Raw genomic sequence first — 27,812 nt, 5'->3', positions numbered from 1 at the left:
TACTCTATTTATTATTTATTTTTTGTGACAAGGGAAAAGTTCCTGCAAGAAAGAAAAGCATAATTAAAACCAATCCGCAATATAAAACAGAATAAAACACTGAATAATTGAACAATTAAATCCTCAATAAATCAGAAAAAGCAAAGTTATTTTCCGACACTTTTCAACCAAAGAGGCACCCAAACATTAACCTGAAGATGCACATTCTTAAAAATTCTTTGATTTCTCTTACTAAACAGCCAGCCTACAATGTAGAATTCCAGAGCAATTTCGTATTTCCATTTCTGACTAAACCAAGCTGAATGTTAATGTCAGAACATGTTCTTGGGATAACCAAACATAAATTAAACTCTGCCAAAAATCTCCACCATAAATTGAGCACAAATTTCTTGCAGCCCTTGTTGACATGTATTTCCAGTATTTAATATATCAGATGCATGGTAGAAAATGAATAATTCAGGAATTGTTTAAAGGGTACTTCTATGTACACCCACTTTTTTTAACTCTGCACCCATTTCTAAATAAACCCATAATAAATTCCTAAAATTTCTTTCACACTTTGTAATTTTTTTTTTGTGAAGATTACCTAAATACTTTTGTTTTTAATTTATTTTTTCACCTTTATAATTTATTATTTAAATAAAATTAAAACATATTTAGCACTCTCAATTAAAAATATTGATCATGATTTTTAATTCAAAATAAGAACAAATATAAATATTTTTTTAAAAAAAATTATTTTATCAGAATTAAATTCATTAGTAAAATCTTTTTCGAAAAATAAAATTATTAGTAAAATCACAATATTGAATTTTCATACTTGTAACAATTAAAATATGTACACAAAATTTCTTAAAAATGATAAATTAATTGTTTCGGAGTTGTGCTAAAAATACATTTGTATTATTTCTTAATATTTAAGGACATTTATATCAAATTACCAAAATTATATGTTTGGTAATAGTTAATTAATGAATTTGGGTGTGAAGAGAAAAATGAGGGTCCCAATAGCAACACCCTTGTTAAAATTGAACCTACCAGGGCTGGAATTTCCTTATCCCGGACCCTTCCCATGCTTGGAATGACTAAATGTGACTGAATTCATTTTTCCCCTTCCTTAACTCATCTACTTTAGGTCTGTTACATTTTCTTTTAAGGTCTTTATCTATGTTATTCCATATTGTGGCTCACACTTCAAAAAGGTTGATTAATATGTCCATGGTCTCATAAATCTTTTCCCGTGCAGATAGTTTTGGATCAGTCTTCGGTTATAGATGTTGATGTACTGTGGGAATCACAACTTGATTACTACATGAGCCGTGGTGACTGGGACAGAGTCTCCAAACTCCTCGACCTAATTCCTGAACTAAGTTTGGAAGATGGAAACCTCCAAGTCAGCTTGGACAGTCCCCAAGCTGCTTCAACTGTTGGATGTGCTATGGAATCTCTAATGCATCGCGATTACTTCTCTGCTCTTGAAGAATTGGATACTGTGTGTATGCATATTCCAAATGTAAAACTTTTGAAATTTCCAGATAATATTATGGGCTCTACTTGGATAAAGATGAAAATGGAGAAGAAGCTTGCAAAGAAACTTATCTTTTTAAAGGAATTCTGGGAAGGCACTGCAGAGATAGTACATCTTCTGGCTTGTGCTGGCTTTGTTACAAATCGATATGAAATCCTTACAAATGCCGAGGCTGTTGAGAGTTCATCAAATTCAAATTTCTCCGATGGTGGAGCATTTGATTTTGATACAGTTCAGGCTCTTCACAAAGTAGTTATACGTTACTGTGTCCAGTGCAACTTGCCACACCTTTTGGACCTTTACCTTGACAAGCACATGCTGGTTCTAGATAATGGTTCACTTTCTTTGCTACTGGATGCTGCTGTAAGCTCCTAAATCTTGTTCTCTGATTTTTATATGCAATTCAAGTTTTCATCCTTCTTATCTACTCTCTCTCTCTCTCATGCTTATGCTTCTATGTTGATTGTATATGGTAGGGTATATTTGAATATGTTTCCTTTGCTGTTACATCCTAGTGATAAATGAGAATGCAATCAATCTCTTTTATTCTCCCCATAAACATCACACTGAGCTTCTTGGCCAAAGCACTTTTCACACCAAAATGGAAACTGTGTTGTGTATGCCCAGAGAAATACATGCAGGAGCTGCCTTAAAATTTGCTTAATTATATTCTTTAACTAGAGTTTTGGGAGGCTCATTGAGTTCGATTTTAGCTTATACACGGTGTTGTAAATACGTTAATTCAGGCCCAAAATCTTGTTTGGTGTTGTTAATAAGTTCCTACATGTATGACTTAATTTTTTTATTCTTTATCATGCTTTTACACAGGGAGATTGTGAATGGGCAAAATGGCTGATGTTATCTAGAGTCAAGGGGTGTGAGTATGATGCATCATTTTCTAATGCTCGTTCGGTAACGTCACGTGGCATAGTTCCTTCTACTGATCTGCTTGAGATGGATGAAATAATTCGTACTGTAGATGATATTGCAGAAGGAGGGGGAGAACTGGCAGCTTTGGCAACGCTTATGCATGCCCCTGTTCCTATTCAGAATTGTTTGAGTAGTGGTGGAGTAAAGAGGCATAGTAACTCCTCATTCCAGTGCACGTTAGAGAACCTCAAGCCCGCGTTGCAAAGTTTCCCCACATTGTGGCGCACACTTGTGTCGGCATGTTTTGGACAAGATTCAACTTCTAGTTTTGTGGGTTCTAGAGGAAAGAATGGTTAGCTTTTTTGCCTTAGCTTTGTAACATTTATGAGTATATAGTAGTCTTATTAGGGTTTTCAGTTTTTCTTTTTCTTAACTCTTTTAAGTGTTGTGTAATATGTACAACACGGTGATTCAGCTTTATCAGACTACTTAAGTTGGCGCGACAGTGTATTCTTCTCTTCTGGACGTGACACTTCACTTCTCCAAATGCTCCCTTGCTGGCTTCCTAAGGCCGTGCGAAGATTAGTTCAGATTTATGTTCAGGTTTTCTCTTCTTGTTCTTTTTCTTTTTCCAACATGGAATTATGATACTTATGTGTGTGCACACATATTTTGCATACACAATTATATATGTATATTGTAAATTCCTTGTGTTTGTTTGTCATATGCATGCTAAATGAGTTGTTTTAGTAACACATACTTTAAAGTAGCAAAATAATTGTTCATGTTTTATTTGGGTTGATTTCCATAGTAATTTTGTTTGGTTGTATAGGGGCCACTTGGATGGCAATCAATGTCTGGCTTACCACTTGGAGAAACTTTGCGGCATAGGGAGATTGATTTTTTTGCAAATGTTGATGAGAACTCTGAGATCAATGCAATCTCATGGGAAGCAACTATCCAAAAGCATGTTGAACAGGAACTCTGTGATCCTACCCTTGAGGTGGGATTATATTTCATTTTTAATGAAAAGATATCACCTACATTTTTCTAATTGTTCAACAGGTTTTTATTTTTTGAGTTTCAATTTTAATGCTCAAAACTTTAGCACTAATAGCTAGAATTTTACAGTTTCATAAACAACCTTAGCGAGCTAAGTTCTGTCAATTTCGGTGCTACTTGTGCTTATTCATGGAATTCTTGCTTGATTAATATTTTTGACTGTTTGTTGATGGTAAAAGTTTTTGCTACTTCATGAATGATGTATATCAACCCTCAGAGTTAGAATGAGGGTTCGGAGAGTTCCCCACGACCCCACTGGTTATGGGATTAAGAAATCCCTTTTCCCTTCTGGAATTGGGCATAAGGGTGGTTCTGTTCCTGAGAATTCCAATAATCGTTATTGGAGTTTCAGGACAGCACATAAAGTTTTCATGATTACACTCACAGCTGATGGCGAGGCCGTTCGTTTGTGTGAAAGAACGAGAATTTTAGGCTACGAGATTTTGGTGCCATTAGATGGAGCAAGGTGGCTGATCGGAGAGATCCGGAGGATAGTGTCTTTGAAGGTTGAGGATAGGGTGGGGTTCAAGAGTTCCTTTAGAACAACTCTTTGAATGTTTTGTCGAGTGCTTCAAGAACATTAGAGGCATTTTTCTCAAAGTTTCCACGTTAAGAAATAGGGTGATCAGAAACGTTATCATACCTGATGAAGGATGGGAGTCAAGCTGGATGGAGATGAATAAGTGCCTCATTGGGGTGGTTGGAAGACAGAAAAAGGAGTCAAGGAGGAAAATATGTCTAGATCCAAGGGTCTCTAAGCAATCTTGGGCGGAAGTGGTGTCAGCGAAGGGTGCGGATGTTTGCATGGACAACCTAAAGAATCCTACTACTCATGTTTTGTCAAATAGGAAAGGTTATGCTGTGATGTTGATTCAATCTGGAAGTCCGACTGCCTGGGAGTTTGTTCTAAGAAATATCCAAAGGCAAGTTGAATCGTCTTTTATGTCTGATGATAGAGCCATTCTTTGGTGTCCCTCTGCCTCCTTGCAACAGAATTTGATCTCTAAAGGGGAGATAAAATTTTCGAATAACTTTAAGGTCTCTGTTTCTTCTTGGACTTGGAGATCTCAATTGTACGAGAAGAAGTTTTTATGCTCACAAAACTGGATTGGAGTGGATGGAATACCATTGAACATATGGAATATGCATGATTTTATGGTGATAGGAGACTTGTGCGGTGGTTTGATGGATTTGGATAAACGTACTTTAGAGTTGGAAGATGTGTCTGTCGCTCGTTTGAAGGTGTTGGGACAGCCGAAAGGCTTCATTCCTGAAATCATCACCTTGCCATATGAGGGTACTTTTATCTCTTAAAGACTGTTCAAGTTGGGAAAGCTGAGAGAGTCGTCTGAATTTTCAAGTAAAGGTGGTAGGAAGGTTTGGGTCAGAAAAGTACCCAGGGTCCGAAGGATGATTCAAAGGTGATGGAGCCGCCAAGGGAGGATCAGAACGAGAAAATTTCAGGTGATGTTGATTTGGCCACAGGTGTTGCAACGGTTGATTTGTCGCCGGAGGTCAACAAAGGCGTTTTCCAGTCGTACGGGGGCATTAATTTGGGTCTGGATATTCAGGGTGCCTGTCGCGGATCAAGAGGGATTGTTACACGTAATTTTTGCTCCTCTTTAAAGACTATTTTTAAGAGGCTGTTTTCAGACTTATCTATTGCAGAAAGGAAAAAGGAGGGCACATGCAATTGTCTTCCTTATTTTAAAAAGGCCACGTGCCCAAAGCTGAAGTATCAAATTGCTTTTTCTATTGGAAGTTTGGGCTGGGCCTTGACTTTGGAAAACAGAGCTGTTTCTTTAAAGATAGACTTATTCTATATTAGGGCTCTCTTCAATCCAATTTTGAAGGATTTAGAAATGGGCTGCCGACCCTTGAAGTTTTTTAAAGTCAACACTAATTTGACTAGGCCTATTCGAAGGATTAGATGCCCCAAGCATTGTGAGGCTTTTGGCAAGGGTAGCGTCCTTCTTTGGACAGACCAAACAGAAAAGGCTCCTAGACGTCAGGTGGTTTCTCTACACAAATCAGAAAAGGAAGAGTCGAGCCTTGAGTTTTCGACTAAAAGTCTGAAAGTGTATCATTGCAAGCCAAAAGTTTCAGTTCCAGAGAGTAATTTTCTTTTAGAAGAACAAGAAGAGAGAACGATGTCTACAAGACAAGATTTGGAAGAGGATGAGTTCATCTATCTTGTGGAAGATGGTCTTTCGGAAACGTGCAATTTAGAGGAGGATATAGACTTGGACTCTGAAGCTGATAGGGAGGATATTGAAGATATCATAGTCCAAGCTAGAAGGTTGCGGTGTGAAGGAGATGAAGAGGAAGGATTTAAGGTTAACCAGGTTCCTGGAATTGAGAAAGAGGACGTGGGTTCAAAGGAAAAGCTTGTGGAAGAGGTGGATAGCCCACATGATTATTCAAGGCTAGTTTCAGTGATGGAATCGATGGGAATTTCATTACTCACTAGTAATCAAGGGGAGGAAGAGAATGGAAGCTCTTCTTCTTTGTCTAAAAAGAGTGTTTGTGAACTTAAGAAACTTGAGTTTAATGTTAATTATGAGAATAGGAGAGAGATTGGGTGACGAAAATTCTCATGAAGATTTTATCCTGGAATGTGGGGTAGTGGCAATAAAGAGAAGCGGATGGCGATTAAAGAAACTATTTGTAAGGTCAATCCAGACCTAATTGTGCTTCAAGAGGTGAAAAATGTTAAAGTTGATAGGAGTTTTGTAAGGAGTATTTGGAGATCCAGATTTAAAGCTTGGATTTTTCAGCAGGCAATAGGAAGATCAGGCTGGACTTTAGTGGTTTAGGATACTCGTAGTGTCACTGTTACAGATTCTTTGGTAGGGGAGTTCACCGTTTCTGTTCGTATTGAAGCTGAAGGCAAGAATCCTTGGTGGTTCTTGGGTGTTTACGGTCCTGTAGTTTATGGTAAACTGGATAGTTTTTGGGATGAGTTAGCTGGTTTACATGTCATTTGTGGTAGTCATTGGTGTCTGAGGGAGATTTTAATGTGGTAAGGAGAGGAGATGAGAAACTAAACAGCGTGTCTAATACTAGAAGTATGAAGAAATTTGATGCGCTGATCAGAAAGATGAGTTTGGTGGATCCTAAGCTCCATAATGGTCGTTTCATGTGGTCTAATTTCAGACAGAGGCCAATTTGCAGTAGGCTAGATAGATTTTTATTTTCGCCCTTATGGACAGAGTTTTATCCTTTCTTTCGTCAGGAAGTGATGGTTCGTATTGTTTCAGATCATTGCCCTATTGTGTTGGATTCTAATCCTCCTTCGTGGGGTCCCAGTCCGTTCAGATTTGATAATTCCTGGCTTGAGCATAAAGATTTCCAGGTCCTTTGTCAGAAGTTGTGGAATTCGTCTAAGTTGATGGGGTGGCCGGGGTATGGTTTCATGGAAAAACTTTCTTTGGTTAAAGACAGTTAAGGGGTGGAGTCGGGAGGTTTTTGGTGCAAGAACTTTGCTTAAACATTCCTTGGAAAGAAGGATGTTCGAGTTGGATAGATTAGAGAAATGTGGACAGTGGAATTATAAACTTCTTTTGGAGCGAGGGAAGAATAAGAAAGAATGGCAGCAAGTTGTTTTTGAAGAGGAGAGAGGAGTTTGGTTTAAGTCGAAATGTCAATGGGCTAAACAAGGAGATTGTAATTCCAAGCTCTTTCATAGTATCCTTAGCGCTCGTAAAGCTAGGAATTTCATTTCTAGAATTGAGCAAGAGGATGGAACTATCCTTGATAAAGATGTCGATATTGAAAAGGCAATTGTTGGTTTTTACTCTTCGCTGTATTCTTCGGTCCACATGAGGTGGATTGGTGTGGAAGGTATATCTTGGGAACCTATTCCCTCTTTTTTGGCCTCTCTCATTGAGAGGCCTTTCACGGAAGAGGAAATTCGTCGTTCAGTTTTTGACTGTGATGGGTCTAAGGCTCCGGGTCCGGATAGTTTCTCTATGGCTTTCTACTAGGATAATTGGGATACAGTTAAGAATGATCTTCAAGCAGTATTCAATGGTTTCTCTATGGCTTTCTACCAGGATAATTGGGATACAATTAAGAATGATTTTCAAATAGTGTTCGATGGTTTCTTTAAGGATGGGGTTGTTCATTGGAGGACTAATGAAACATACATATGCCTAATCCCGAAGAAGTTGGATAGTTGTCGGGTGCGGGATTTTAGGCCTATTAGTTTGGTAACTAGTCTGTATAAAATTATTTCAAAGTTGCTAGTCGGTCGTCTTAGAGGAGTTATTTCTGATACAATAGCAGACACACAAGAAGCTTTTGTGGAGGGTGGCAGATTTTGGATACAGTGTTGGTGGCTAATGAGGCAGTGGAGGAGTATCGGAGTAAAGGTAAGAAGGGTTGGGTGTTTAAAATTGATTTTGCTAAAGCTTACGATTGTGTAGATTGGGATTTTCTGGGCTTTGTTCTGGATAAGAAAGGTTTTGGTGAAGTTTGGAGGAAGTGGATGCTGGGATGTTTGTCTTCTACATCATTCTCTGTGTTTTTAAATGGGAGACCTAGGGGGAAATTTAAGGGTTATAGAGGTCTTCGCCAAGGGGACTCCCTGTCACTTTTCTTGTTTACCTTGGTTGTTGATGTTTTGGGTAGGATGGTGGATAAGGCCAAGAGCGTTTCGGTGTTAAGAGGTTTCAAAATAGGAAAAGATCTTGTGGAAGTCAGCCATCTTCAGTTCGCAGACGATACGATCTTTTTTGTGGGCGATAATGAGTCTTTGTCAGTGCTTTTGGATATTCTGAAAGCCTTTAGTGTTGTTTCTGGACTTTTTATTAATTTGCAGAAATGTCAGTTGTTAGGGATTAACTTGGAGGAGGATATAGTGGAGCTTCGTGCCAGGGAGATTGGGTGTGAGGTGGGTCAGTGGCCTATGAAGTATTTGGGTTTACCTCTGGGGGCCTCCCCTCGCAACAAAGGTTTTTGGGAGCCCGTGGTTTCGAGCTGTGCGAAGCGTTTGGATGGGTGGAAGTGTGCTTTCCTATCTAGGGGTGGTAGATTGACACTTATTCAATCGATTCTTTCTTCTATTTTGGTGTATTATATGTCGCTTTTTCGTATTCCTAAAGGTGTGACAGAAGTTTTGGAAAAGTTGATGCGAGATTTTCTTTGGGAAGGTGCGGATCATTCTAAGTCCGATCATCTTGTCTCTTGGTAAGAAGTTTGTAAATCTCGAGATCACGGGGGTCTTGGTATTGGCAATCTGGACTCGAGAAATAAGGCTTTGCTCATGAAATGGCTGTGGCGATTTCCGTTGGAAAAGAACACTTTGTGGCATAGAGTGGTGATGAGTAGGTATGGGGGGATGGAGGTTTTTGGGACACTGGTAGAGGGGGAGGTTGTCTGTTCGTGGTCTGTGGAAAAATATTTCTTCTCTTTATGAGGAGTATCTTCATTTGGTAAGTTTCAAGGCGGGGAAGGGGGACCGAATTCGATTCTGGGAAGATATTTGGATTAACGATGCTCCTTTAAAGCTTCAATTCCCAGACTTATTTTGATTTCAATGTCCAGTAATTGTTTGATTAAGGATATGGTGGTTTCTGGAGGTGAGGCGGGTTTGGAAACCCCGGGGTGGGATTTGCGTTTTAGAAGGAATCTGTTTGATAGGGAGGTTATCAGTCTCACTCAGTTATTACAATTGTTAGAGAGCGTGGTTTTGCCAGCAATTTTAGAAGATAGGAGCGCGTGGACCCCTGACGTTAATGAAATCTTCTCTTGCAGGTCGGCTTTTTGGAGGTTAAGTTATGCTCATTTGGGTTCAGTAGAGGAGTGGGCAAAGTCTTTGTGGAAAAGTGTTTCTTCTTCGAAAGTTAAATGTTCAGTTGGTTAGTCTTCAATAATAGACTAAATGTTTATGACAACTTGCAAAGAAGAAGACCCTACCATTGTTTATCCCCTGGTTGGTGCGTTTGCTGTAAGCAGGCAGGGGAATCTACTAGCTATTTATTCATGGAGTGTTATTTTTCTAGAGAGGTGTGGGGAAAAGTCTTAGCTGAGTTTGGTATTTTTTGGTGTATGCCCTCTAACTGTTCTCAATTGTTTTTGACTCGGTTAGGGGGTGGCAAGCGGGTTTCTCGTCTATGGCAAACTACCTTGTTAGCCACTTTTTGGGCCTTGTGGCTAAAAAGAAATAACAGAATTTTCGAAGATATTTTTAATTCAGCAGAGACTATTTGGGATAAGATAAAATTTTGGGTGGCTACTTGGGTGAATAGAAACAAGTGTTTTGCGGGGGTTGCCTTCTATGATCTTATTAGAGATTGGGGCAATTTCTGGATTTAACTTTTGGGTTTGGAGCTTGTTGTGGGGTTTTGTTTTTTTTCTAGTTTGTAACCACAGTATTCCTCCGCCATAAGTGAGTACTCTCAATTTTATTGGGAGGGGGTCAGTCTTTTTTATGACCTGTCTCTTTTTTCAAAAAAAAAAGGATTTTGCTACTTCATGATGGAGAACGGTAGGATATGGGTACATGGATAAATGAATGATATAACCGTATAGGCAGTTTTCTTTTTTGTTTATTTTGCTAAACTTTTTTCCATACTATTGCATTTGTGCGTGTACATTTCTTTCCTCAGTGGTTGCCCACTAACTTTATTTGTCCATTTTTCTTTTGTTGAGACTTATGATATAAACTGCATTCCCATGTCTACCCTGTTACTAGTTTGCTATTGGTTTTTACCCAAAAGAAAAAAATAGGTAATCATATATATGCTCAGAGAATCTGTTTTTGGTAGAGATAGGATGATGGTATTTCTTTAAAAAATATACAAATATTATTATTTCATTTAGCCATGCATTTAGGATGTTCACTATTTACTTACATATGATCTTTGATTCTTTTATTTGACTTAAAAGCTGTTTCTGATCTTAGTTGTTTACATGGACTTCAGGAAACTGGACTTGGGCTTGAGCACCACTTGCATCGAGGCCGAGCTTTATCTTCTTTTAACCGTCTTCTTTCTGTTAGAATTCAAAATTTAAAAGCAGAAGGGCAATCTGGTGATTTGACACAAGGACAAACAAATATCCAATCAGATTTGCAAAGACTTCTTGCACCTCTAACAGAAACTGAAATCTCTCTCCTTTCATCTGTAAGGATGGAAATGCTTTTCATTTTGATATTTTGTATTGTTTGATTTATTTATTATGAATCCCTGATATGAGAGGCGTTAAATGAAAAAGAAAATTACATGTATAATATGTATGATCCCTTGTATTACTAAATCTATTTTGAGAATTTCTTTTGGCCCTTGAATTTACAGGTTATGCCACTTGCTATTATGCATTTTGAGGATTCCATCTTGGTGGCTTCATGTTCTTTTCTTCTAGAGCTCTGTGGTTTATCTGCAAGCATGCTTCGTATGGATATCGCAGCTTTAAGACGGATATCATCTTACTACAAGTCTGATGGAAGTAATTATAATCAAAGGAAAGTTTCACCTAATTCTGTTTCCCGAGAAGGTGATATGGTTGAGTCTCTTGCTCGTGCTCTGGCAGATGATTATTTGCACCAGGAAAGTGTAACTAAGCCAAAAAAAACTCCGAGTTTAGTTGATGGCAAACAATCTTCACGAGCTCTCATTCATGTTCTGCATCATTTAGAAAAGGTTAGTCTCCCTTTGATGGTGGAGGGAAAGACATGTGGATCTTGGCTTTTGAGTGGCAATGGAGATGGAATTGAGTTGAGATCTCAACAAAAAACTGTCAGCCAGCACTGGAATTTAGTTACAGTTTTCTGTCAGATGCATCAACTTCCCTTGAGCACAAAGTACCTTGCTGTACTAGCAAGAGACAATGATTGGGTACATCTCGATGGTGGTGCATGCATTTTCTAATATTATATTGAATTATCACCTTGAGATCTTATCATGTCATTCTCTTCTTTTAGGTTGGATTTTTGTCTGAAGCTCAGACTGGTGGATATCCTTTTGATGCAGTAATCAATGTGGTAAGCCATGTTCAGATTTTATTGCACGTTAGAGGATTATTATTAGAACAATGTAAGAACTGTGTTATTAAATCTTTATTAATTATCCTCTTATGTTTCTATTTTTCAGGCATCAAAGGAGTTTAGTGATCCACGTCTTAGAATTCACATTTTAACAGTTTTGAAGGGGATGCAGTCAAGAAGAAAAGCTAGCACATCTTATGCAGATAATACAGAGAGAAGGACTGAAACTTTCTTTGCAGATGAACAAATTTGTTACCCTGTTGAATTGTTTAGAATTTTAGCAGAATGTGAGAGGCAGAAAAATCCTGGGGAAACCCTCTTGAAAAAAGCAAAGGACTTGTCCTGGTCAATTTTGGCAATGATTGCATCATGCTTTTCAGATGTGTCTCCCTTGTCCTGCTTGACAGTGTGGCTGGAAATTACTGCAGCAAGGTTTTAATCGATACCAATACATTTCTTGATTGCATTTGCAAATGATTTCTTTTTTTTATTTTTTTTTCCTAAATATGACAATTTTTACTTGAGCAACTTCATAATTGTTTGAATGTTATGAATTATCACGATTTCTCCTTAAGACATCTGTCTCCTCTACAACTGTATAATTTTTTATTTATGTTTTGTGAAGTTGAAAGTTTAGAACTCACTCTATATGTATTATTATAGGGAAACATCTTCCATTAAGGTAAACGATATAGCTTCCCAAATTGCGGATAATGTTGCAGCGGCAGTTGAAGCTACTAATTCTCTTCCAACAGAAGGCAGAGTGCTTACAATTCATTACAACCGTCGTAATCCAAAACGTAGGTGCATTATGGGGTCCATGCCAAGAGATACGTCAGCTTCTGCTGATATTTCAACTAGTCCCTTGGGTGTAAAAGCATTTCCTGCCCGAGGTTTCATGGTTGAAGAGGAAAGAAACATAGAACTTCATGACACTGACGAAGGACATGTTTCTCTCTCTAAGATGGTTGCAGTTCTTTGTGAACAACACTTATTCTTGCCTTTGTTAAGGGCATTTGAAATGTTCCTACCTTCTTGTTCTTTCTTACCTTTCATACGTGCTCTTCAGGTTTGTGAGCTGCTGTAAAATTCTTCTCTACTTTTATTACATGGTGTTGAGCATTAGTAGAATTACTCTATGTGTTTTGAATCTCAGTTGTGTGTGAAGTTACATGTGTTCTTTCTTTACCCGTGAGCATCGTTCTTTACATGCAAACATCTTTGTTGATTTGGTGTAACATGCATCCTTGTATGTTTGGATTCATTCTACAATGCGTTTGCAAGACTTCTTTAGTTAGTATTATTATTATGTTCTCAATAAGTGGTGTGGATTTATTTCCTAAATCAGGAAATTGATTACAGCTGTATATAGGGATCAATTTGGTGTTAATACCAAATATCATGTATATATTTTCTTTTTAGAAATAGGGGATTATAATTTTGTTTTTCGTAGAATTAGCTGATTGTATATTTATTTGTTTAGATTTATTTTTTCCTTCTAGGCTGTATATATATTCCCTCATTGGAGATAATAAAATAAGACAAATATTCGAATACTCACATGGTCTCATAGCCGTAACTTTCCTCGGGTTTCAAAATATTTTTTTTCCTTTCTTCTTCTCTTCTTCGTGTGTCCATTCCTGTCTGCAATGGCTGCTGAAAAAGACAGCTTCATCTCAGAGGTAACCTCCAAGACATCCTCATTAGATTAGTCCCTCTTTACTCCAGCTCTCTCTCACAGCAATGAATCTGTCTCTCTGGTTACCAACCACAAATTCAATGGACACAACTGTCTCCAATGGTCCCAATTTGTGCTGATATATATTGGTGGAAAAGGCAAGGAGGAATATCTCACTGGGGAAATTTCTGCTCCAAAGCAAGATGATCCTACGTTCAAAACTTGGAAATATGACAATCATATGATTAAATCATGGCTGATAAGCTCTATGAATAATGATATAGGAGAAAATTTTCTCTTATATGCCACGGTAAAGGAATTATGGGGTGTTGTCAAAGAGTCTTATTCAAGTTCTGAAAATTCCTCAGAACTCTTTGTCATCGAAGCTGCCTTGTATGATCTCCGCTAAGATGATACCTCTGTCACTCAGTACTTCAACACTCTCACACGCTATTGGCAGCAGCTAGATCTATTTGAAGAATGTGCGTGGAAGTGTACTGATGATACTACCCTCTACTGTACCATTGTGGAGAAAAAAAGTACTTTCAAATTTCTTCATGGCCTTAACAAAAATCTCAATGCAGTCCGAATTCGAATCATGAGCACCAAGCCCTTTCCTAAGGTCAAAGAGGCATTCTTTGAAGTTCGTCTTGAAGAAATAAGGAAAAAGGTTATGATGGGCTCTCCAACTCTACTTTCAGATCAAGAATCATCTGCCCTTGCTGCTCGAGGACAGTCTCGTGGTGCAAATCCTGATAATCGTCAGAATAAGGGACGTCCTTGGTGTGGCCATTGCCGAAAACCTGGGTTGACGCAATTCTTACTGTTGCCTATCTCATCAATCGGATGCCATCTAAAGTTCTCAAATTTAAAACTCCGTGTCAAACTCTCTTGCAACTATTCCCTCATACAAGGTTCATTAGCTTGGTTGATCCTAAGATTTTTGGTTGCACTGTTTTTGTCCATCTCTATTCGCAACATCGCAGTAAGTTAGATCCTAAATCTATCAAATGCATCCTCATTGGTTATTCATCTCATCAGAAGGGTTACAAATGTTATTCTCCTACTACTAAAAAAACTTATAACTCTATAGATGTCACCTTTTTCGAAAACCATGCTTATTACAAGTCTGAGATTCAGAGGGAGAATGTTAGTGAATCTCATCTTTGGGATATTATTCCAGGTACTCATACTGACATTATTCCAGGTACTCAGACTTGTACCCCACCTTCTGTTCAATCTTCCAAACCACAGCCAATGGATCCATCTCCTTCCCAAGTCATAGAAAATCAAGATCCATCTAGTCCTTCCCAAGTCATAGAAAACCAATCTAGAAATTCATCTGGGCCACCAATGACTGTTGATTCTCAACCAGAACCTAAAGAGCTGCGTATCTACCAAAGAAGAAAAAATTCTAAGAATGAATTAGAAGACCGAACACATCTCGAGGACCACCATGAATCGGAACTGGAACTACATCCTCCAGAAATACATTCAGGTTTGCCTAGTCATGATAATGTTACTCATATAAATGATGATCTGCCTATTGCTTTGAGAAAGGGAGTTCGTGCTTGTACTAAACATCTCATTGGCAACTTTGTGTCCTATAATATCTTATCTCCATCCTATCAGGCATTTGTCTCTGTTCTTGATAGTGTTTAGATTCCTTATACAATCCAAGAGGCACTGATCGATCCTAGTTGGGAAAAGTCTTTACTAGATGAGATCAACGCTTTGGTAAAGAATGATACTTGGGAAATTACAAAATTACCAAATGGAAAGAGGCCCGTGGGATGCAAATGGGTTTTCACCATTAAACATAAAGCAGATGGTAGCATTGAGAGGTTTAAAGCTCGCCTGATTGCTAAGAGTTTCACTCAGTCATGGAATAGATTATCAAGAGACCTTTGCACCTGTGGCTAAACTCAACACCATCCGTGTTCTATTCTCTCTTGCTGCAAATCGGGACTGGCCTCTGCACCAACTAGATGTTAAGAATGCTTTTTTGAATGGTGATCTTGAAGAAGAAGTCTATATGGATATTCCACCTGGCTTTGAGAATTCATCCAACCAGGACAAAATATGTAGACTCAAAAAATCTCAATATGGCCTTGAGCAATCTCCAAGGGCATGGTTTGGAAAATTCACTAAATCCATCACTTAGAATGGCTATACTCAATGTCAAGCAGATTACACATTGTTTGTCAAACTCTCATCAGATAAAAGGATTGCTATCCTAATAGTTTATGTTGATGATATAATACTAACAGACGATTACAAGGAGGAACTGCAAAGGTTGAAAAGTTTCTTATCAAAGGAATTTGAGATTAAAGATCTTGGGTATCTCGGAAATTTTCTTGGTATGGAAATTGCACGATCAAGACATGACATTTTTGTTTCTCAACGTAAGTGTGTTCTAGACTTACTCAATGAAACAGGAATGCTTGGGTGTAAACCGGCCTCAACTCCAGTGGATTCTAACAAGAAAATTGGCTTAGGACACCTGTGGACAGGGGGAGATATCAAAGGCTAGTTGGACGCCTTATTTATTTATCTCACACTAGACTTGATATTGGTTTTTCTGTTAGTGTGGTGAGTCAATACATGAATAATCCAACTGAGGAACACATGAAAGCTGTTACTAGAGTTCTTAGATACCTCAAGATGACTCCAGGAAGAATGATAATAAAGAAATCAGAGTCTACATAGACGCAGACTGGGCAGGAGATGAAACAGATAGAAGGAGTACTTCAGGTTATTGTTCTTATGTTTGGGGTAATCTAGTAACATGGAGGAGTAAGAAACAGTTAACTCTTGGCATTTGTGAAGGGATTTGGCTGAAAAAATTACTTGGGGAACTGGGAGTATTTACAGAAGAGTCTATACACATGTTTTGTGACAGTCAAGCTGGCATTAATATTGCAAAAAATCCTGTTCATCACGATAGGACTAAGCATATTGAGATAGATAGACAGTTCATCACTGAGAAAATTGAGAACGCCATTGTTCAAACCATTTATACTCCAACAAGATTTCAAACAGCAAACATCCTCACCAAAGCTCTCCTAAGAACCAGTTTTGAAGAATTAATGTGCAAGCTTGGTATGTTTGATATACACAATCCAACTTGAGGGGGAGTGTGGATTTATTTCCTAAATCAGGAATTTGATCACAGCTGTATATAGGGATCAATTTGGTGTTAATACCAAATATCATGTATATCTTTTCTTTCTAGAAATAGGGGATTATAATTTTGTTTTTCCTAGAATTAGTTGAGTGTATATTTATTTGTTTAGATTTATTTTTTCCTTCTAGGCCCTATATATATGCCCTCATTGGAGATAATAAAATAAGACATATTCAAAAACTCACAAGTGGTATAGTTGTGAATACTATATGAACTTCAAGAAGTGGGGAACTCCAAAATTTTGTGTTTTGTGTTGTGGTATGATAGACCACCTCTCACTTATGTGTATGCTAGAAGGAATAGGAATGCTAAGGGTGAGGGGGCAGTGGCTGATTGTTAGTGGTATTTGGGGTTAGTTATGAAAGTAGTTATGTGGGTTGAGTCCTAGTGTGACTAAGGTGCACGGTAGTCCAGTGGGGAGAGTAATAAAAGGGAGAGTGAGTGGATTGTAGGTGTGAAGAAATTGGTAGGGTTGTAACCAAGTGGGAGAGAACCAGGCTCTCAAATTCCTGGATATCAATACAGGCTTCATTTCTTTCATTTCCTCTATTTTTCTTGCTGTTTTCTAACAATTTGACAGGACAATCCTATCAAGGTATTTTTTGACCTTTCAGGCTTTTTTTTGTATTTTATTTTGTTGTCTTGTTCTGTTTTTTTTAGTTCTTTATTGTATTTTCTTGTGAAGAATTTACTTTAAATAAGTGTAAAAGAATTATGTTTCATAGTTCCTATGTGTTTAGTAACCTTCTTCAAAGAGGATCAAATTATTATATTATATTTTATCCACTGTTGATGCCTGGCAGCCATATTTTATAATGTGCTGTTTCCCGAATAAATGCTTGTGCTTTTTAGTACTTGTTATTAACTTCTGAAATTGTTCGGCTTGGTTTTATGTTGATTTGGAAGTAATAGATTGAATTCAATTATACAGAATTTCGAAATGTCTTATGTGTTTTTTTTCTTCAGGCATTTTCACAAATGCGCCTATCTGAAGCATCAGCACATTTGGGTTCCTTTTCTGCCCGAATTAAAGAAGAACCAACACATTTGCAGAGTAATATGGGAAGAGAAGGCCAGATTGGAATATCATGGATAAGCTCAATGGCTGTTAAAGCTGCAGATGCTATGCTTTTAACTTGTCCATCCCCTTATGAAAAAAGATGCTTGCTAAAACTTCTTGCTGCAACTGACTTCGGTGATGGAGGATCATCAGCTACACATTACCGGCAACTTTATTGGAAAATTAATTTAGCTGAGCCTTCACTACGCAAAGATGAGCTTTTACAACTTGGAAATGAAACTTTAGATGATGCATCACTTCTCACAGCATTAGAAAAGAATGGTCTCTGGGACCAAGCACGTAACTGGGCCAAGCAGTTGGAGGCCAGCGGTGGACATTGGAAATCTGTTGTTCATCATGTTACTGAAACTCAGGTACTACTAAATTGCTTGTTGTATTTGACATTGTCTTAACTTTCTGACCTGTTAGTGAAAAAGATTATCTAAGGTTTTGATGAATTACCTGTCTCATAGGCTGAATCTATGGTAGCTGAATGGAAGGAGTTTCTTTGGGATGTTCCAGAAGAGAGAGTTGCTTTATGGGGCCATTGTCAGACACTGTTCATAAGATATTCTTTCCCTGCTTTACAAGTAAGCTAACTTTAAATTGGCACTTGGGTAGAGTCCTGTTAGAATGTAACAATCAATGTTTAGTGTACTTCCTTGGAGCTAAGATTTTAGGACAATGAGAAGTCAAAGTAGATATTCTTGAGTTTAAGCCCCAACAATTGCGTTCTCTAAATTTTCTACTAATTTTCACCTCTGGACCTTTTGTATAGAATTTCATTTTCTCTGGCTTCTAATCAAACTATTCCCTTGATAAACCTGTACAATCTATGTTGTACATACTTTTCTTCTGATCTATACACAAAGGGAAATCGGTAAAATGTAAAAAGCCAATCTCAACCTACCTTCTGAGATTAACCTTCCAGAAGAAGTTAGTTTAACAGTGTGTTCATACTAAATAATTTGCCATTAAATTTTCCAGGCGGGGTTATTTTTTCTTAAACATGCAGAAGCTGTGGAAAAGGATCTCCCAGCCAGAGAGCTTCACGAATTGTTATTGCTTTCTTTACAATGGTTAAGTGGGATGATGACCCTGTGCAGCCCGTAAGTTTACTACCTAATTAAATTGTCTTTGACATCTGGTTTTAAAAGAAAATATTATCTGACCTGTGTGATGCATTTGCCAGAGTATACCCATTGAATCTTCTGCGGGAAATTGAGACTAAAGTTTGGCTCTTGGCCGTAGAATCCGAAGCACAGGTGAAGAGTGAAGGAGAACTCAATTTGACCAATTCCATTCGTGACCCAATTAATAAAAATTGCTCCAGTATCATTGACCGGACAGCAAATATAATTATAAAAATGGATAATCATATTAATACAAGCAAGAGTAGAAGTACAGAGAAACATGAGATAAGGGAAAATTACCAGGGTAATTACAAGAACCCATCAGATGCTAGCTTTTTTACTACAGCAGGTGGAACTACAAAGACAAAAAGGAGGGCAAAAGGATTTGTGACATCTAGACGACAATTAGTGGACCCAATAGACAGAAGTGTTGAATCTGATGAAGTTCCCTGTTCTCTCTACTGTAAAAATGAAATGCCATTGCAGGATGATAATGTCAGAACGGGTATGTCTTTTTCTAGATGGGAGGAAAGAGTTGGAACTGCTGAGTTGGAGAGGGCTGTTCTTTCATTGTTAGAATTTGGACAAATATCAGCTGCCAAGCAACTCCAACATAAACTATCTCCAGCACAAGTTCCTTCTGAATTCATACTTGTGGATGCTGCTTTGAAGCTTGCTGCTCTTTCAACTCCGAGTGAACTAGTATCCATATCAATGCTGGATGAGGAAATACGTTTAGTTATGCATTCGTATAACATACTGACTGATCAGCATCAGATTGAACCGGTGCAGGTTATTGTCCATTTCTCTATATCTAGTTTTCTTATATGTATGAAGTAGGATTAAGTATTAGGTTGTGCCTTTGTTTACGACTGATGATACTGATAGTACATTCCTTCTTACTCTTTTACCATTTTCTGTACTTATTTTGTTACTTGATATCCTCATATTGTACTTTCTTATGTGCATGTCTAGGTTTTAGAGAGCTTAGCAACCATCTTCATTGAAGGTAGAGGCCGTGGCCTGTGCAAAAGAATAATAGCAGTTGTGAAAGCTGCAAATGTCCTGGGTCTTGCCTTCTCTGAAGCTTTTGATAAACAGCCAATTGAATTACTACAGCTTCTTTCACTTAAAGCCCAAGAATCATTTGAGGAAGCAAATCTTCTTGTGAAAACCCATCCTATGCCAGCAGCTAATATTGCTCAAATTCTTGCAGAGTCTTTTCTAAAGGTTTCTTTCATATATATATATTTTTGTTTATTTAGTTATTTTTATGTCTACAGACTTTGCAAGTGTTATCTTATCGCAGTTTGGGTTTTGTTTGTTTTGTATACAACCAGATTAGACCCACATTTTAGATTACCAATTATTAGTAATCAGTAATGAATGTGATTCTTCTGTTCATCTGGATTTTACTTTTCAGTACTCTGTTAAAATTTAAAATTTCTCTGGTTTCTCAAAATCTGAAACTTGGAAGTATATTTAAATCTGCTTTTTTTGGTGTATGCTTTTTTGTAGGGCTTACTGGCTGCTCATCGTGGGGGATATATGGATTCTCAAAAGGAGGAAGGACCTGCTCCATTATTATGGAGGTTTTCAGATTTCTTGAAGTGGGCAGAGCTTTGCCCGTCTGAACCTGAAATTGGCCATGCATTGATGCGTATGGTAATTACTGGACAAGAGATACCGCATGCATGTGAGGTATAAAATGACATTGATAAGTTCATATCAGTAATCTTGTTTACCAGTTATGTTGAAGCATTTAATAATTGATGATGAAGACTTTGGTAAAAGCTGTCTGATTGCCAAACTGAAGAGAAGATTACAACTTAATATTTACTTTATGCTAGAGGACAAAAAGAAAATATTTTTCCTATAGCGCACATATTTACAACTATAAACAACCTATATTTTAAACAGATGAGGCCCATAATAGTAGGAGTATGATAGACCTCCTATCACTTTTGTATACACTAGGAAGGGTAAGGGATGTAAGGGCTCGGGGGTAAGTGCTGACCAAGAGGTTAGAACCAAGTAGAGGTAGTTATGTGAGGAATACTTGTGTGGGAATGGGGTACAGGGGAGTCCCGTATGGACCATAATATAAAAAGGGTAGAAAGGAGATCATTGGGTAGGCTGGAATTGGTAATTGTAACCACTTTTGGGAGAGACCAGGCTCTCGAATACCTGGGTATCAATACAACAGTATTTTCTACATTGCTTTGTGTTCTGTTTTCCATTTTCCTGTCATTTTTCTTGCTGTTTTGGTGGCTCAAGATAGGGCTATCCTATCAGAGTAAAGACAATGTTGGACAGAGTTGAGTACATTATTTATGTTTGGTCCCTATCCAGATCATGTAGGCTAGAACTATCAATTGGAGTTTGTTAGGTGGGTTAGTATGGGCATTTGGCACTCTATGGGGATGGGAGAGTTTGTTAGCATAGGGATTGGGGGGTCTATAAGGATATATGTAGACAAGGGGCTGATAAGAGGGAGGAAGAAAATGTGAGGGAGTGTTTTGAGCTCTTCAGAGATTTCCAGGTCCCTCATAGAACCTGTGATTTTCTTTCTAATTTCCTCATTTCTATATTACAAACTTCTTTGCTTCTCTATTTCTCTACTGTTTTGTGTTGTATCTGTTTGGGTCTTCATCATATTACCATTACAGTATACTGTATGTTTATATTTGTCTAGTCTAGGCTTTATTGTGAACTGTCATTTTCTTCTATTCGTGATTTGTTCTTATTTTTCAGTTCATGTCTCACAACTGGATCACAAAAGACACTTAGGAAATTAGGGAAAAAGAACTATTTAATAGGGGAAGAGAAAAAAAAATGAAAAATAAGCTGAGAATTGTCAATAATGGTGACTTGTGAGCTAAAAGTTCTTTGACCCCTAGATTATGATATTTGCAGGTTGAGCTTCTCATTTTGTCCCACCACTTCTACAAATCATCAGCTTGCCTTGATGGAGTTGATGTTCTTGTAGCCCTTGCAGCAACCAGGGTGGATGCTTATGTCTCGGAGGGTGATTTTTCATGTCTGGCTCGCCTCATAACAGGGGTGGGAAACTTCCATGCCCTGAATTTTATACTTGGCATTCTTATAGAAAATGGTCAGCTGGATCTTCTTCTTCAAAAGTATTCTGCTGCCACGGACACAAACACTAGCGCTGTCAGGGGGTTTCGCATGGCTGTTCTTACAGCACTGAAGCATTTTAATCCTAATGACGTTGACGCATTTGCGATGGTTTGTTTTTCAATCATGGTTCTTGTCTACAACAATGAACAACTTCTTCTTCTGTGTTTTTCAAGAGAATTTCCAATAAATAACCATTGACTAACTTAGAAGCGGATTAGTAGTATTATATATTCTAATCTTAATTATCTTATCCAGGTTATACAAAGGAATTAATTAGTTTATGAACTCTTTTAAAAAAAATTATTTTTCTGCAATTCTTTCTCTAGTATCACTTGTTTTTACCAAGAGGAAAACAACTATTTTTGTTATATGCATTTTTCATAAAAGCTGATCAATTTATTACATATTTTCTTATTTTAAGTACATGTTCTTTCTTTGCAGGTCTACAACCATTTTGACATGAAACATGAAACAGCTGCTCTTTTAGAGTCTCGAGCAGATCAGTCTTCTGCCCAGTGGTTTGGTCGTAAAGACAATGACCAGAATGAAGACCTATTAGATGCTATGCGCTATTTCATTGAAGCTGCTGAAGTTCACTCTTCCCTTGATGCTGGCAACAAAGCACGTAGAGCTTGTGCTCAGGCTTCTCTACTGTCACTCCAAATCCGGATGCCTGACATTCAATGGCTTTACCTGTCAGAGACCAATGCCAGGAGAGTCTTAGTTGAGCAATCCCGTTTTCAAGAGGCACTAATAGTTGCTGAAGCTTATGGGCTTAACCAGCCAAGTGAGTGGGCTTTGGTACTTTGGAATCAGATGTTTAAACCAGAACTACTTGAGTTTGTGGCTGAGTTTGTGGCTGTTCTACCACTCCAGTCTGCAATGCTAACTGATCTGGCGAAGTTTTATAGAGCCGAGTTAGCTGCCCGAGGTGACCAGTCCCAGTTTTCAGTTTGGCTTACTGGGGGAGTGCCAGGAGACTGGGCTAAATACTTGGGGAGATCATTCAGATGCTTGCTAAGGAGGACTAGGGATTTGAAGTTGCGGCATAGTCTTGCTCAGATGGCAACTGGGTTCAGTGATGTGATTAATACATGCAACAAGTTATTGGATAAGGTCCCTGAAAATGCTGGACCTCTTGTGCTGAAAAGAGGGCACGGTGGGGCTTACCTGCCATTGATGTGAATTTCATGACAACATTTTGATGATTTTGATAATGTAAAGTGAGGACAAGATGAAGGCGATTGTTAAAAAGTACTGATGTTTTTTTGGATCTTTCTTTTTTTAATCTCATGTGAAGAAACTGTACGAAGATTTTACTTCAACTTTATGGGAAAATGTGGCCGGAGGCAGGAGAGTTGGTGTGGCTTAGAGGAGATCAGGGTGGGAAAGGTGGTTCAGATAAAGTGGAGGGGGGGGATGAGAAGGAAAAAACATATATACAGAAATAGCTGCATGACATGCAAGTTTTGGGACATCCTGAAATGGATAACAATTTCGAGCCTTTTATTATTTTTATGCTTCATCAAACAGCCAGAATCAAAGAAGTAAGGTATGTAGTTTAGGTTAAATAGTCGGTTCCTACCAAAGTTTTGTGAAATGATGATTCTGTTCTCTACCTTTTTGAAAAGAAAAAAAAAAAAAAAACAAATCCCTATTCTTTGATTGACATTTTTGGAGTTGGTTATACTTGAAATGATTCACGAGAAATGGTGAATGTTTGTAAGTAATGTACAATATGTCAATATTTTTTTCCCCTCCATATATGGTTTAGCTGAAGTGAGTTTACAACGGAGCTTATTTTTGTTTCTTGCTAGTAGTGATTTTCATGCAGTTGTTTGCATCTCATTTTTACATATTACGGGTATACACCATGAGATAAGATTATGTGATAGTTATACAAAATTATTTACAAATATATATATATATATATTTATTTATGGAAGAAATAGTTTCTACTTAGGTACTAACAATTATGATGATGTGGTAACATACTAACTTAGTATAGCAAATCTCCAATAAGTAAATATTTTTTTCTACGTTAATTTCGAATTTAGTTTTTTTTTGCCATAATTAATAGTATTTTCAACCAATGAGAAACACTATCTATATTTAGAAATTGACATGCATTTGAAAAATAAAATGTTTACAATATTATATTTTCATAATAAATATACGTTTTTCATCATGTAACCCTTATAAAAATTTAAAAAAAATAAAACTTATTTTTTAAAATATTAATTAACACCTATAAATATAGATTATTGATCTTAATTTAATAGTATCATTAAGAATATATATATAAAACATTAAGAGGATTTCATTAGATTTTGTATTTTATAAATATATTAAATTTTCTTGACACATAAGGATGTTTTTCAAATTTTATTTACAAAAATTATCCGAGAAAATATGCCTTGTCACATTATCAAAATATACTGAATTCAAAATAATATTATCTAAAACTAGAAAAGAAACATTTTTCTAGCTCAACACGGAAAAAGAACATCAATTTTTGAATCATTTTAATCCTCTTTAAGCAACAATAAACACAAAAGTCAACAAGAACTAATATACGCACACATACGTGCACGCACACACAAATAAATGAAATTAAACACAAATAGACACAAAGAACACATCATTCCATTTACTTCATTTTGTTAGCCTAAAAATGTTTTAAATAACTCTATGTTTTAGAGTTATTAAATATTCAAATGGGGGTAACTAAATTTTTTATAATTAAATATATTTATATAAATATTTTCTATTAAAATAGGATTTGAGAAATCAATATTAAATGGACTAATAAATAATGATTAATCAAGAACTGGATTTTGGTTCATGTTGGTCGAGCTCACATTGCTATCTAGGGATGTAAATTTTCCCCACGGGGGTGCGGCCCTGCGGGGACCTACCCCTAATGGGGCGAGGATCCCCTGCCTAAATAGGGAACGGGGCTGGGACGTGCACCATTTTCAAACCCTGAATGTTAAATGGGGCGGGGACGGGGATAACATTCCCCGCCCTAACGAGGCCCCGTTTGATTTTTTTTATAATATTTTTTTATTTATTCTACATATTTCTTTATGTGATTTTGTAGCATATTAGTAACATTTTAAAGATTTTTAATTTTATTTTAGACATATTTAATACTTTGAGTGATTAATATAGTGTAATATATATTAATTTTAGGTAATCTACTTTTGTTTATTTATATTTAAATAAATAGGTACTCACGGGGATTTCCCGACGGGAAATATGCAGTGATGGGGGCGTGGGTGAGGATTAAAATGATTAATGGGGATGGGGGCCAAGGGAGCGCCCCTGCCAATTATCCGCCCCATTTCCTTCCTTATTGTTATCTCCTCAAGAACTTCATTAAGAGTTAACCACCATATTTGTTCATAATCATGGGTAGCTCGATTAGAGAATCTTTTTCAAGTTTGAATGCTTCTATGGTGCTTGCTGAGGTGTGTTGTGAGAAACATTTAACTTGGTACTTTTACTCGAGCACCTTCTCTTCATGAATTAGGCATCTAATTTTTCCATATTTATTTGTGAATATGTCATTCCTTACCCTTGATTAATGCATGTAGTTTTTTGGGTATAACATTATGCTTGCATAGTGAAGACTTTTAATTCAGTCCTGGGCATTTCATACAAATATAATAAACATATCAGTTCAAAATAATATATGTACAATTTATTTACATCGAATGCGCTCGGGGCTCTGGACTTTCTTGAGGATGCTCAAGCTTTCTTGTCGTTGATGATGTGTCAAGCCTTGATGCACTTCTAAGGTGTTTATAGAGATTTCCATCACCATAGTGAGTCAATCGTACTTATAGATGGCACCTCAACGATTTAATTGTAATGCCCTGCTATTGTAGTACCGTTACACTGTGTGTTTAAAATGGTGCTTAATTTGTTAAGCAAGTCATTTGGTCGAAAGGATTAAACTTTTCATTAAAACTTTAAACGTTTACAAGGATCCCAAAAAGATTTTAAATCAAAACATAATTACAACCAGGGTTTACAAATATAGTCAGCCTAAGAGACAAAAATGAACTTTTTCCTCCTAAGTCCTTCAGAAACCCCGACCTTGACGGCCGAGTAGGCCGAACATGTAAGCGTTGCTCCAACGCCCTCGAACTCATGACTGGTCAAATTTTCCCTTGCCCTTACTTGCACCATAGAGCACCCATGAGCCAAGGGCCACTAAGAAAACCAAATGGCATCCAATATCAAATTAAGCATAAACAACAAACAACATGTTTTACAAGTAATAATCAACTCATTTAAGCTTATAAATCATTTACACAGCCTGCGCTGAGCGAGTGGGTACAACACCCTTTTGGTGGCCCTACCATCATGACCTTCATTCTGCATGCTTATTTCTGAATACGGCCCATGCCGATCAACCATAGATAAATATAACGCAATCAAATGCAACATGTACAATTACAAAACATTAGTACGTAACCCTAAACAAATTCAATGCGCGGTTATAACCGCATTCAGATATCAGGGCCAATGCCCAAATCTAGGTGCATGTGCCAGTTTTCTTACCTTTAGTCTCGTGCTGAAGATTGAACGACCTCGAGTGTGATCCTTTCCTGCGGAAACCCCAGTCACAACATTATAATGTAGGTTTAGTTTCTCATAAACTAAAACCCATCAAAACCTTTCTATAGACCTTTCTAGGCCCCAGATACTCTTTAAACGTGCATGATTATGTCCTAGACCCGGTTGAATGATTGGCACAGGCTGGTCGACTGGGTCGCTAAAAACCTTAGTCGACCACAAACTACAGGGCGGTCAACTGGGTGCCCTTGGCCGGTTGACCGACTCAGGTCAGAGAGCAAATTGTACAGATAATATACAACATAAACCCAACTACAAAATTCAACTCAAATCAATTTAAACTACTTTCAAACATGGTTTTTGACCCCAACACAAATTGTACAGATAATATACAACATAAAGACCTCCAAATTACACATAAAAACTACAAATTGTAAATTTAGGGTTCCAAACCCAATCTTTTATCCAATCCTAAATTAAACTCAATTCTTGGATTTCAATCCAAATTCAAGCTTCACTTCAGTAGCTTAAGTGATTTCTATCCTTAATCTAGCACCCAAAACAATCCATCGCCATCATTTTCGAAATTGAACTATAAACCCCCAAAACTAAGAACACAAGATGAGCTTGAAAATTGAGAAGAAAATAAGCTTACCTCTCTGAATTTCGAGATTCCCCTGGTTAATGAGGAGGCTAGCAGCTCCTAATCCCTTTAAGGCACCGCAATTCTTCCAAGAAATTCCTCAAATTCTCAAAGTTTGGCTCTGGTTCTTGGTTGAATTAGAAGAAGGAAACTAGAAGAAAAGGAGAAGTCTTGAACGTGTATAGGGAAAGGCTGTCAACACTTAGCCAAGGTTGTCTAATAATTGGTCAAATGACCATTTTTGTAACGCCCTGGATAACCAAGACCGTTATACTGTGTGTTTATAAAAGTGTCAGACTTGCTAATCAAGTCGTCTAGTTAAAAATGTGACACTAGAACCATAATCGAGTTAGGGTTGAAAGATTTTCTTCATAAATAGATAAATTTCATTTAAATAAACGTTTCATACATGGGATCCCAAAAATAAGATTTTAAGGATGATTTACAAAATTTCAAAAGACTTATACAATCACAAGCCACTCTAATGGAAAAATAAGCATTTATGGTTTTCCTATCCTTGAACTATCCCTCGGCCATGGCGGACGAGCAGCTGACTATGTACATCCCGCCCAAAGAGCTCTCCAACTCAGGGTTGATCGACCTTACCCTTGCCTTTATCTGCACCACGTAGCACCCGTGAGTCAAGACCCAACAAGAAAACCATAATACAGAGCATAAACAATAATGATAATCAAATAATTCACAAGACATTAACCAGTTATTCACCAGGTCATAACATTCACATAATCAGTAATAACAATCGACAAATCAATAATTTATCATCCAGGTATTCAATGTGTCACAATCATCAGAGTAACAACAGTAAACATATCATACAATACTCAAGGTCGACGCCCTTAGGCCGCACCCCCTGTTTAACCCACTGTCTCCAGCTCACTTAGGCCGAGCCCAGTGTTTAATCCACTGACTCCAGCT

The 27,812-nt window shown here is 37.4% G+C and overlaps 1 protein-coding gene across 1 annotated transcript in view; it reads left to right on the top strand.

Moving 5' to 3' along the window:
• The window catches only part of LOC133803538 (uncharacterized), a 40,384-nt gene extending 16,938 nt beyond the window's left edge, over positions 1-23,446 (top strand). Inside the window, exons 10-26 of the mRNA XM_062241623.1 lie at positions 1,247-1,891; positions 2,357-2,750; positions 2,874-3,001; positions 3,231-3,401; positions 10,387-10,587; positions 10,759-11,298; positions 11,385-11,444; positions 11,554-11,879; positions 12,111-12,516; positions 17,279-17,746; positions 17,846-17,962; positions 18,360-18,481; positions 18,565-19,297; positions 19,481-19,735; positions 20,024-20,206; positions 21,422-21,754; positions 22,088-23,446. Coding sequence (XP_062097607.1) covers positions 1,247-1,891; positions 2,357-2,750; positions 2,874-3,001; positions 3,231-3,401; positions 10,387-10,587; positions 10,759-11,298; positions 11,385-11,444; positions 11,554-11,879; positions 12,111-12,516; positions 17,279-17,746; positions 17,846-17,962; positions 18,360-18,481; positions 18,565-19,297; positions 19,481-19,735; positions 20,024-20,206; positions 21,422-21,754; positions 22,088-22,831 — 5,826 coding nt within the window. The 3' untranslated portion in view covers positions 22,832-23,446. The remainder of the gene's footprint in view (positions 1-1,246; positions 1,892-2,356; positions 2,751-2,873; positions 3,002-3,230; positions 3,402-10,386; positions 10,588-10,758; positions 11,299-11,384; positions 11,445-11,553; positions 11,880-12,110; positions 12,517-17,278; positions 17,747-17,845; positions 17,963-18,359; positions 18,482-18,564; positions 19,298-19,480; positions 19,736-20,023; positions 20,207-21,421; positions 21,755-22,087) is intronic.
• The last annotated feature ends 4,366 nt before the right edge of the window (positions 23,447-27,812 follow it).

The sequence above is a fragment of the Humulus lupulus genome, chromosome 1, assembly GCF_963169125.1.
Source record: "Humulus lupulus chromosome 1, drHumLupu1.1, whole genome shotgun sequence".
NCBI classification, from domain to species: Eukaryota; Viridiplantae; Streptophyta; class Magnoliopsida; order Rosales; family Cannabaceae; genus Humulus; species Humulus lupulus.
Note: the sequence above shows the minus strand (reverse complement) of the source record. Positions and strands in the feature narration are given on the sequence as shown.